This window comes from Solanum tuberosum, unplaced genomic scaffold, assembly GCF_000226075.1.
Source record: "Solanum tuberosum cultivar DM 1-3 516 R44 unplaced genomic scaffold, SolTub_3.0 scf00997, whole genome shotgun sequence".
NCBI lineage: Eukaryota > Viridiplantae > Streptophyta > Magnoliopsida > Solanales > Solanaceae > Solanum > Solanum tuberosum.
This window is the reverse complement of record NW_006239897.1, coordinates 29,390-42,212: the sequence shown is the minus strand read 5'-3', so window position 1 is coordinate 42,212 and position 12,823 is coordinate 29,390. Positions and strand designations below refer to the sequence as shown.

The window sequence follows — 12,823 nt, the reverse complement described above, 5'->3', positions numbered from 1 at the left end:
GGGACCCACCACTTATATAGTATGATGATGATGATGATGATGATATGATGAAGAAAGAAATATTAATTAGCCCTACGTGGCCATTTTTGATAGGTTTGGTAGTATTGGTAGGAGCTCTTTTAAGGAAGGAAATGACGGGAATACCCTTGGTAGTCCAAGGGAAACCCTACGTGGCCATTTTTGATTGGTTTGGTAGTATTTGAGAGGGGGGAAAAAGTGCTAAAAGAAAGAAATATTAATTAGCCCTACGTGGCCATTTTTGATAGGTTTGGTAGTATTGGTAGGAGCTCTTTTAAGGAAGGAAATGACGGGAATACCCTTGGTAGTCCAAGGGAACCACCACTTATATAGTATGATGATGATGATATGATGATGATGATGAGATGATGGCCTATGTGGCCATTTTTGATAGGTTTGGTAGTATTGGTAGGAGCTCTTTTAAGGAAGGAAATGACGGGAATACCCTTGGTAGTCCAAGGGAACCACCACTTATATAGAATTAGCCCTATGTGGCCATTTTTAATAGGTTTGGTAGTATTGGTAGGAGCTCTTTTAAGGAAGGAAATGACGGGAATACCCTTGGTAGTCCAAGGGAACCACCACTTATATAGAATTAGCCCTATGTGGCCATTTTTAATAGGTTTGGTAGTATTGGTAGGAGCTCTTTTAAGCCCAGGGGACCCACCACTTATATAGTATGATGATATGATGATGAAGATAGATATAGAAGAAGATTTGGTATTAGTTGAGGAAAATTACGGGAGTACCCTTGGTTGTCCAAGGACACCACCACTTCTATAGTACGATGATATATATATATATAGTAAGTAAAAAAAATAAAAAAAATAGATAGAAGTAGAATAGAAAATAGAATATAATAGAAAGAAATAGAAAGTAGAAATCCCACCACTTATATAGTATGATGATGATGATATGATGATGATGATGAGATGATGGAGAAATATTAATTAGCCGTACGTGGCCATTTTTGATTGGTTTGGTAGTAGTTGAGGAACCACCACTTCTATAGTATGATAAGAATAGAAAAAAAGAATTAAAAAAAAAAAATAAATAAATAAATAAATATATATATATAAATTTAGAAAATGACCAAAATAGTCCTTAATTTATGGGTAATGTTTTATCTTGGTCCTTAATGTATTTCACTTGATTGAAATGATCCTTAATGTATAACAAATGTGTTCATTTTGGTCCTTAATGTATTTCACTAGATTGAAATGGTGCTTAATGTATAACAAAATGTGTTCATTTTGATCCTTTATCCTACCTCTAACAATTTCTTTTTTTAAAAAAAGTGTTAAATTCAACTATGGACCCTATGTGGCTAACAAAATTCATCATTATTGTCTTCTTTGTTAGCTCCAAAGAAAAACTCCGTGAAATATATTACCATTGTCTCAATTTTCTCTTACTTAAAAAGAAATGGATATTAGGTCAGTGGAATAAAATTTTAGGAAAGAGAAAATAGTAAATTTTGTTGGAGAAATAGAAAAATGGTGTTAGATTTCACGGAGTTTTTCTTTGGAGCTAACAAAGAAAACATTAACGGTGGATTTTATTAGATTTAACACTTTTTTTAAAAAAAAAATTATATGTTAGATTTAGGGTAAAAGACCAAAATGAACACATTTTGTTATACATCAAGGACCATTTCAATCAAGTGAAATACATTAAGAACCAAAATGAACACATTTATCATACATTAAGGATCAATTCAATCAAGTGAAATACATTAAAAACCAAGATAAAGCATTACCCATATATTAAGGACCATTCTGATCGTTTTTCTCTAATTTTTTTCGTTCTACTTTTCAAATGAGTAAATTTTGTCATAGAAGTACGATTTCTAGTTCTATTTACACTTATACAATTTGAGAATACAAGTGCAAGTAAGATCTTAGGAGGGTATATTTGTAGACAACTTTATTCTTATTAGAGACACGGTTTTCGATAGACGGCTCAAGGCAAATCACACTTAATTAATAACAATAAGAAGTAGAAGGTACTTACAAAAATAATAGCTTTAATATTGTTGTTGGTGATTGGAAATTGAAAGCCTCCCTCCTTCATTAGTCTTAGCAATGCAACAAGAAACCTTCACCATCTAATTCATCATTGTTCCTGTGCTCATTGATGATGTTTTCAAGAATGGCATCTAATGCATGGTGAGCATCCATAATTTTACCCTTCATTCCACATAACACATGAAGAAATTTTAGTGATGGAAATAAATCAGCCACATCAAATCCTTCCATTAAACGTGACGCTTCTTTAACGAGTTCTATAAATTTGTTTTGCTCTTTGAATACTTTCCCAAATGCTGATCTACAGATCATAGAGCTCGAGAATTGATAAATCATTTTTGTTACATTAACTGTCTCTCCAGAAGATGATCGAAAAAACTCAATCATAAGACGAACTTCATCTTGTCTAATAGAGCTGAATGACTTAACATTTTTGGCGCTAAGCAATTTCAATAGACATATTTTACGCATTTGTCTCCAGTAATCTCCATAGGGGGAAAAGACAATATCGGTCCCCTTATAAAATAGAAGCTCGCCAACTAGAAGCTTGGGCCTAGATGCAAAAGCGAGGGCATGAGTTTTTAGTACTTGTTTGGCCATGTCAGGAGAAGTAACAACAACTAGAGAAACTTCACCTAGTTGAAGGTGCATAATTGGTCCATATTTTATGGCTAAATTTCTAAGGACTTGATGTGGAAGTGCACCTAACAAATGAAACATGCTTCCAATTAAAGGTATTTTCCATGGACCTGGAGGCAATCTTCTGGTTTTGCTATTGGAATTTTTCCATTTAATTAACAAAAAGAGGAAAGACACAAAAAGGAAAAGGGAAAAGAAGTTGAAGAAATGCATATTTTGGGAGGGTTATTTGCAGAGGCGTATCCAGGATTTCGAGATGATGGGTGCATTATTACAAAAAGGTTGATCTACGACATTTAGGTTTTTATTACTGAAAACCATTCAAATTAATATTATAGGTCCAAAATTAATTAAAATGTCAAAAGTGTTACCAATAACCATTTAGAGAGGTGTTATCTAATTTTAGAAAGAAAAATAAAGCAAGATGAATATAAAATTCAAATTTCTAACCTCACGTAGAGAGGTGCACCAAGTCATCATAACGTTATATGATACTCCGAGTATGGATTCACACATCTATATTTTAATATTTTTTTAAAATATAATACTACTATATATGATCTCGAGAGGGGAGCATGGGTTCACGTGAACCCGGTGACCCCTCCTTGGATACGCCTCTGACTTATTTGGCTTGATAGGTTCTGCAAAGTGTTGTTGCATATGCTCTTTTATAGGCTTTTTGTTTTGGAAAGAAATGACATTTTTGTATGGAGCGGAGTGTTGATATGTCAAAAACTCACAAAGATATTAAGATGAATGTGTAGAAAGATAGTATTATTATGAAGGTTAATATCCGGGACAAGGTGAGATGTCCATTGGCAGAGTCACAATCAATAAAGGAGGCTCAATTGAATTCCCTTCTTTAAATGTGTAATTAGAATTTTAAGTTGTATTTTTTATTATCAACATGAAAAGCCATAATTGTTAAAATTATCAACATTTCTTTAACTCTTATTCAATCTTACTAAATAAGAAAACTATAGCTCAAAAACAAAGTATAAAAATATCATAAGATACCACATTAGATCACATATCTCTATCTTCTTTTCAAAAATAAATATTTTTCCTTACAAACTTTTAAATACATACATATAGTTATATAAAAAATTAATAATCTAAAAATTAAACAATAGTTAGTAGCCATCAAATACCATTAGACTAAAACTTAATGTATTGTTTGGTTGGGAACAAGTTATCCTAGGATAAGTGATTCCACCATGTATATATGTGATAACTTATCTCATCACTAAGATATAATTAAATAGTGGAATAAATAATCTTAGGATTGTCTGATACCTCCAACCAAACGCAAAATAAAACAATTCTACATTTTATCTGTAAAATTATTATATTTTGTACCTCATACCAAACAACTCCTAATTTTATCATGCCTATAGCCACTAATCTTTATGAGAAAGGGCAACAAAATCAAAGATGTAGACTAGACATGAATAGTGAAAATTAATTGAGCGCAGGAAAGCAAGAGGATTGGAGAAGTAGGGGAGAGGTTGCCTATGATAATTAATCGGGAAAAAGGTCTGAAATATATTCGAACTTTGACTGAAATTATTGTAACAATACCGAACTTTGGAAAGGACCTTTTATCCCCCCTGCACTATTTAATAGTGTATTTAAAAGGTATATATGTGCCCACGTGGACATCATAAATATAGCATCATTATAAATAGTAATGTGTCCACGTGGACACATATTTTAAAATACACTATTAAATAGTGCAGGGGGTGAAAGGTCCTCCATAAAGTTTGGTATCGTAACAGCAATTTCGGCCAAAGTTAGAGTATTTTTTAGACTCTTTTCCCTAATTAATCCCAATAATGTTAATATGATTATGACGTGTGGTGGAATGAGTGAAATGTGTCATGCATATCTATAATATTATCACGAAAGAGAAAGGAAAAGATGCATAATATATAAATGTGTTTTAATTAGCATAACATAATGTATAGAGATTCTTTAACTTGGCCTCAATTCACATTTATGTTCTTTATTTTTAGATGTGCGCAAGTAGATACTTAAACTTGTATGAAGTTGAACAACTAGATACACAGGTCGTCCTACATGATGTTCTACATGGTATTTTACATGTATTATGTCACGTATAAATCATGTATCTACTTGTTCAATTTTATACAAATTTAAGGCATATTTATGTATTATGACTTTTAAATTTGACTTCATATGGTATTCACAGGGTTGTCTCGACCATGAGGCCATTAAAGAAATCGCTCGGGGGGCACTTTCTTTCAAAGATATATATATATATATATATATATATTGTTTAAAAAACCTCATATATAGATAAATTTGAAGAAAAAAATGGGTAGAAAATATAATTATTTTTTACCTTATTTAATATAGAGATCATTGTAATAATTGAGATATGAAATAGTGTTTAGTTTATACAACATCCTTTCTTATGTGGCAATATATTTTGTTGCTTCATTTATATTATGACGACTATCATGAACCAACATTATTATTCTTATATTTATTTTTTAATTCTCTTTTTACTATTTTTATTCTCTCATTATTGAATATTCGTAAGTCTCTCAAACGGTCAAACCTTTTACATTATGCAAAATCTATTGTTCTGTGTTGATAAAACTTATCAACAAACACTAATTTTCAACATTATTAAGCACTAAAACTAATCAACTTTATTTTTATATCATTATATCAACACTATTTCGATATCATTATACACATTTTAAATTTTTTAAAATTGAGTTTAATTATTCCAACTTTATAATATATACTTTTCCGCATATATCATATCATATCTCTCCAAACCTCATTTGTAAGATTATACCGAATATATTATGATTATTCAATTTATATATGTTAATTAAAAAAAAAGACCTCTTTATGAAATTTGACTTTAGGCCTCCTGACATGTTGAGACGGTCCTTGGTATTTATGCCCTCTTATTTTGGTGTACACAAGTATGTACTTAAACTTGTGTAGAGTTGAACAAGTAGACACACATCATGTTCTACTTGGCATTCTATATGACAATTCGTGTCCTACGCGATATCTTAAGTGTCGAGTATTATGTCATGTGAAGTTGAAAGTAATGAAAATAAAGATGATCAGATGAATGTGTGGATATATTAATTAGGAGAGATAGGAAAACTTGTGTAGAGTTGAACAAGTAGACATACAGATCCTACTTGACGTTTTATATGATAATTTGTGTCCTACAAGATATCTTAAGAGGCGAGTATTATTTCACGTGAAGTTAAAGCTTAAATGAATGTGTGAATATATTAATTAGGAGAGATAGTATTAAGAACAATATTATCCTAGATAAGGTAAGATGTCCATTGACAAAGTCACAATCAATTAAGGAGGCTGAATTTTGCTTCTTTAAAATTGATATTACATGCATTGGACAGAAATATATATAAAACTTTTGAATTTGGTTAATATAAGAGAAATTTCCATCATAGGAGATGCTGTGAAAGGAAAAAAAATGAAAACAATTATAAGAGTCTCATCAAATTATCTTCATTAAAGTCACATTAATACTCATCTTTATTACAATTAATAAAGCCACTTTAATAATTACTTTTAATTAACTTTTATCATAGTAAAATATTAAATAGGATCCAATAAAATAAAATGAGAATGATCATATCTTTTTGGGACAAAGGGAATACTCAATATATTCAATTTTCTCTCAATATTTTGGATTGATTCTATCGGTCGTTTTTTTTAAAATAATTTTTATTTGTTCAATATTTTTAAAAATAATTTTTTATTTTTATTTGTCACTTTTGACATATAAAAATAAAATATTTGTTTCTAATCTTTTACCCTGAGGGGTCGTTTAGTTGTAAACAAGTTATCTGGGAATAAATTATCTCATAATATAAATGGAATAATTTATCATATCACTATGATTTAAATGGTAAGATAAATAATCTAAAGACTATCTAATAACTTCAATGAAATGGAGGATAAAATAGTCTTATATTTTATCTTTGAAATTATTATGCTTTATATCTTACACTAAACAATTTCTTAGTATTAATTATTTATTTTCAAATAATTTTTTAAAATCTAATACTAAACATTAACAAATAAATATATTGTGATGAAATAGCAATTCGATTTTTTAATGTGTAAAGTAAGTAGAAATGCTACAAATAAAAACAAACGAAATGGAGTATTAAATAGAGTTTGTCGTATTTGAAGACTTTCATGCTAAAGGGCCAGAAAATATGAAAGATTGTGACTACACATAGAGTGATAGAAATTAATTGGGAGTAGGGGTTGTCTATGATAATAAATCCCAATAATTTTAACGTGTGGTGCAATGAGTGACATGGGTCATGCACTCTCTCTATAAAATTATTAAGAAAGAGAAGGTAAAAATACATAATATATAGACATGACATTTCACTTGACTTTATGTCATATTTATATCCTCTAATTTTGGATGTACACAAGAGACACTTAAATTTGTATAGAGTTGAACTAGTAGATACATAAGTCTTACTTGACGTTCTATGTGTCAATTTGTATTCTACGCGGCATCCTACGAATATTATATCACGTAGAACGTGAGTGTCTAGCTTATACAAGTTTAAATGTTTACTTGTGCACCCCTAAAATTGAAGGTAATGATCCAGAAGGTAATTTTTGAAAATTTTGTAAAATTATCGTTTTACCCCTCTCGATAGCTGCCTCGAGTTATCTTTGATTGGTTTGTGGAGTTGGTTTTGAAATTTGAGTAAAAGGTTGAGATTTTTGGAAGTTTTTAGTTTTGGAGGGCTTAAGTTGGTTAAAAGTGGTTCTCGGTGTCAATCAGATTTTCGATTCTCAAAATGAAATTCTGTCAATTCCATCAATTCCTCAATGTGGAATTTGGTGTAGGATTGTCGTCAATTTCAAATTCAGAGCTATTTCGTTGATTTGAGGTCTTAAGGTTGAAGTTTGGGTGATTTTGGCCTTTGAGTTGACTTAAGTCAACATTCAGAGTTCAAATACTCGAATCAGATTTTCGACAGTTTTATTGGATTCGGGAGTGACTTTAGGCTTACGAGAGCTCTTGGTTGATTTTTCAGAGGTCCTTAGGTCAGTTTGGTCTTTTTGAGTGCTAAGTTAGTTAATTGCGACTTACGTGGGTTTCGGATCAAGGAGACCTCATGTCACACACCGAGTCTACACTCCAGACGTGGCTGGCACTCGAGAGCCATTGTTGGCCCCAAGCGAACCCTTGGCCTGACTTACTTACTCAGCAGAAGACTCTATGCATATTTATAATGATCAATAACACTAAATTCACTTGAATAATAAAATACTTAGAATGCTTAAAAAGTCAAACATTCAACTTGGCCAAAATGGCAACTCAAGTCTTTACATATGAAATGGTAATGTAAAGACAACTGAACTACTAACTGTCTATGAAGCCTCTAAAACAAAGAGGGATGTCGGGACAGGACCCCCGATCATCCTAACAACTGAAAACTAGAAAGCAAATGATAAAAAGGAGCCCTCCGGAAAGCAAGAAGGCTCACCAACTGACTCTGAATGCTGAACCTGATCAACGAGGCGCTGGATGCTGATCCTGGTTACCTGTGTCTGCATCATAAGATGATGCAGGCCAACTGATATCAGTACATTGAATGTACGAGTATGCGAGTTGGAATGCTAAACATAACTTAAGCTTGAAAAGGATCTGAAAGGAACACTTACCATGACTTTACTCAACTCCCGAATAACTTAACTCAATATAAAGCAATAAACATATGCAATATATAGAAAGCTTGTAAAATAGTGGAAAAACAACTTAGTTCGTTAAAGAAAAGTGCAATAACAAACTCAACTTTACACATATAATAAAGTAATATAGTTTCTGTGGGAGTTTCTCTAACCGACAACCACCACTATGAGCCTAAGTGGTGATACATCGTCTTGCTCACATTGCCAGATCTGTCTTATACTTTGCTGTCATATAGAACGCTTAACTAAGTGGATCCACTAGTATATGCTAAAAGCATCTTAAGGAGTCATCTAAAGAGTATGATCATTTACTACCCATGATGGCTACATGGTTTATGGAGACTTGAGATAATATGAACTCGCATCCCCATATCGGTGCTCAATACTACTTCCAAAATATACTTAGCTCATATTGTTTTAAAACAAACTTCTTTCTTTGGTTTGAGATAATTACTCAAAACTTAGCCTAAAAGCTCTCATGGAATCGATGTTCCCTTTCTTGTTTAAATGTGAAAACATTTTAAACTCTTGGGAATACTTAGTTCCCTTATAGCTTTTTGAAAATGAACTCAACTCTTTACTCTTTGCTTAACTCAAAACTTAAGTCTTAAAAACAAAGTTAAAATGTCTGTGAAAGACTTTCGAAAAACTTCAATGAACTTCTCTTGACTTGTTTCTTAGCTTCTAAACTTGACTCTTAACTTTCCTTGAATTGAATTATGGATTCAAGGATTGTGATTTGTGATAGGAAAGATCTCATGATGTTTAGGAGTGTTTTTAGATAGCTAAACATGAGAAAAAGATTTAAAAAAAATCAATGTATGTGGTTAGGTCCGTGACGCAGAGATGTATTTAAATTTTGGTCACAAAAATACTTTTTGAGGCAGAATGGTCTGTGACCGCTCCGCGACGCGAAGTGACTTTTCCCAAATTTGGGGAGCAGGTCCGCGACGCGGAGCCAGTTCCCAAATTTGCCTGACAAAATTTCTTCTTCGTTTTCCAGCCCCAATTCTCCCAAACTCGGTTCTTTTTCCCAAATTATTATTAGATACAGATGCCCAACAAATGTACCTAAGAACCTAACTCCAACCAACTCAATAATTTTTCGTAACGATCTCAGAAACGTCTCAATTTCAGCCCAACTCAAGAACAATATCAAATTCAAGAATACATATCAAGAACATCAACTTTCAAACTCTTTTAGGACGAATTCACGCAGAAATAAACATGTTTGGCACGTGGGTGAACAAACCCAACGTTATGAAAACCTCACATACCTTGTAGGATTAATTCCTTGGCGAAATCCACAACCAATCGCACGATTCTTGGCGAATCTTAAGTCTTTTCTTCTCCTTTCTCTTCTTTTTTCATTTCTCAAAGCCTAGCGTGAATTTCCAATTTTCTAAACTGACCAAATTTTGATTTGACCCTTAATTAATTCACTAAAACGAATTAAATTAATTGGGTAAGGAAAAGACCAAACTATCCTTCCAAAATCCGGATTGGACATTTCCTTATTCTAACAGCCCAACTTCAAATGGGCATGTCTCACTCATACGAACTCGGAATAGCACAAACTCGGCGGCGTTGGAAAGATTATTCCAAGATATTTCCTACTATATCTAGAACCACACCTAAATCATCCTGAGCAAGGAGTTATGGTTGTTTGAAGTTGACCAAAAACTCAACTTAACATAACAAATTTCCAAATTTTTATATTCTTTCCAAAAATGGTTATTTCCAATTCCTAACTTCTTGCTAGTTATTTCAAATTAGCGAGATGTTACACCTCAGATTCATTTTTCAATGGTTCCATTGAATCTGAAGCGCCGAGTATAGTCGGGAAGCATACTTGGTTTGTGTGTACGAGGTTTCGAACGAATCTCAAGGGTCCTTTCGAAGAATTGTGTGTTGGATGAGTTTTTGCTTAGTCTGGTGCCCTCGCATTTGGGGAGGGTTGTCACATTAGCAATAGACCCATCGCGAACTCGAAGGACCTTTTTTGCGGGGTTTTGGGTTATTTTGACCCCGTTTTCCAAATTGTTCGATATGGTGTTGTTAAACTCGAAACTTTTTGTGAATACTTGTTTGAATAGATTGTGTTAATTCGAATGCTGTTCAAAAGGGAAAAGGTCAAGTTCCGAAGTGATTGCTTCATTATTTGAGGCAAGTGAACTTCTAGACCTTATTTGCAGTTTTCATTCCCAAATTTTTCCCTTTCTAATTTAACTTTTAACTCTAGGTTTTTTTTCATTTTAACTTTAATTTTAATCATCAATATCAACACAATGAAATTATTTAGAGTTGCAAAAAGTATCTAGAATAGCTAGAAGCTTCGAGCACTACACCAAAAATGATCTTGCTAAATAAATATTTTAAACAGTAATTAACCTTCTTTGTGAAAATTTTAAAGCATATAGTGACATTGGATTCAATTATAATTAATTAGCTAATGTTGGTGAAGACTTAAGCACACTTTATTAATGTATATATTTATTATCGCTAAAAATGATTTTTGTCATAGTGAAGAGTTAAGTCATGAATACTCAAATTTCAAAATAATTTAACTAAAAGTTGTCTTTTAGGAACATGACTACCCCTGCAATACTCTTATGTCCCACTTTTATTCTATTATTAGCGTACACATGATTCTTTTCATATACAATATTGCAATAATATTGCCATACAAATTAGTATATATATATATATATGGCTACAAGAAAAAAAATTTGCTAAATGTTTTCACAAGTCAAAATTGGATTCCTTTTAACAACAAAATATTATCTATGGCAACAAAAAACATTGTTGCGTTAACTTAGCTTTTGGCAACAACTTTATTTTTTGTTGCATAAATTTTTGGCATCGAAGTTTATTGTAATGGCATGGAACAACGTGTTTGTTGTTGCGAAAAGCATTTTAGGCAATGACATCTAATATATGGCAAAAAAATAAGTTATTGATAAATGCCTTCTTTCTAGTAAAGTAGAAACTTAAATTTGTGGGTCGCACATATATAAATATTCAGTGAAAAAAATATTATTGCTATAAATGATAAATTTTTTTGAATATAACTTGTTATGACAAGACACTTTTTTTGGTAGGCTCAAATGTATTTGGATTATGCCTCACGTGTAGGATACAAATCAACTAGTTTCGTAAAAATTCTTTTATCTTTTACATTATGTAAAAAAAAGAAAAAAACTAGCGAAGGTAAGGAATAATTCCAACAAACTCATCATATTTAAGATAATATATAAATCTATTCTTTACCTCGAACATAATAACACCATCATCCAGTATGATAAGATACATTTATTAGAGGTAAATTGAAAATGAAAGTACTATGGTTGGCTTGCCAAAGAAATTTAAAAGACAAAGTCCTTTATTAAGGTTTGATTCCATGGCATCACTCTTGACAAGGTTGATGAGGAGTTGCGATCAAGTGTAGGTTACTCTTTCTAGCACAAGTTATTCCAGCAGATTCAGTCAAGTCCAAATCACTTGGATTGATTCCAATAGGAAGTTTCCAATCAAAGTGATACAATAATTTAGCTAGTGGAAAAAAATATTAGCTAAACCAAATGATATCCCCGGACAAATCCTCCTTCCACTTCCAAATGGAAGGAATTCAAAACTATTACCAATAAAATCTATTGAAATCTGCTCAAATCTCTCAGGTTTGAAACATTCTGCATCATTCCAGTATTTAGGATCTCTTTTGATTGCCCATGCATTAACGATAACTTTTGTTTTCAAAGGAATAATATAGCCATTTATGTCTACGTCTTCCCTACATTCCCTTGGGATCAAAAGGGGTATTGGAGGATGGAGTCTGAAAGTTTCTTTAATGACCAACTTTAGGTATTTTAATTCTTCGACATCATTTTCATCAAAAGTTTCTTTTTCCTTGAAAGTGTTTCTTACCTCAGCTTGAGCTTTAAAGAGTACACTTGGATTCCTCATCATTTCCACCATGGCCCAATCAATTGTTGTTGATGAAGTCTCGGTTCCCGCAACAAATATGTTCTTTATTTATGAACAAGTTAATTACTTATATTCAAAAGTGGAGCTATAGGGTGTGTTTGGTATGAAGGAAAATATTTTTCGAAAAATGTTTTCCAATTTTCTCATGTTTGGTTGGGCCAAATGTTTTCCAAATCAACTCATTTTCCTCAAATTTAAGGAAAATGACTTCCCTTCTAAACTTAAGGAAAACATTTTCCAAAACTCTCTTCCAACTTCAAATTATAATTAATTTTTTGTCGAAAAAATTAATTTATTTTGTCCCTACCCTCAAACCACCCCCCCCCAAAAAATTAATAATTTTAAAGCTTGTTTTTAGATTCAATTTTTTTACCCCACCCCCACCCCCTCCCAAAAAAATATTAAAA

At 32.0% G+C, this 12,823-nt stretch overlaps 1 protein-coding gene and 1 pseudogene across 1 annotated transcript; both read right to left on the bottom strand.

The window, feature by feature from the left end:
- Positions 1-2,032: 2,032 nt before the first annotated feature.
- LOC102599816 (premnaspirodiene oxygenase-like) lies at positions 2,033-3,480 on the bottom strand. Its single transcript, XM_015305718.1, has 2 exons — positions 3,311-3,480; positions 2,033-2,913 (listed from the first exon to the last, which is right to left on the bottom strand). The coding sequence occupies exon 2, from the start codon at positions 2,895-2,897 to the stop codon at positions 2,097-2,099; it is 801 nt and encodes a 266-aa protein (XP_015161204.1). The 5' UTR covers positions 2,898-2,913; positions 3,311-3,480; the 3' UTR covers positions 2,033-2,096.
- Positions 3,481-11,716: 8,236 nt separating this feature from the next.
- LOC102599488 (premnaspirodiene oxygenase-like) overlaps positions 11,717-12,823 on the bottom strand; it is a 4,167-nt pseudogene continuing 3,060 nt past the window's right edge.

Coding starts and splice junctions, on each gene's coding strand:
- LOC102599816 (XM_015305718.1), bottom strand. CDS start 2,897: ATGCATTTCTTCAACTTCTTTTCCCTTTTCCTTTTTGTGTCTTTCCTC.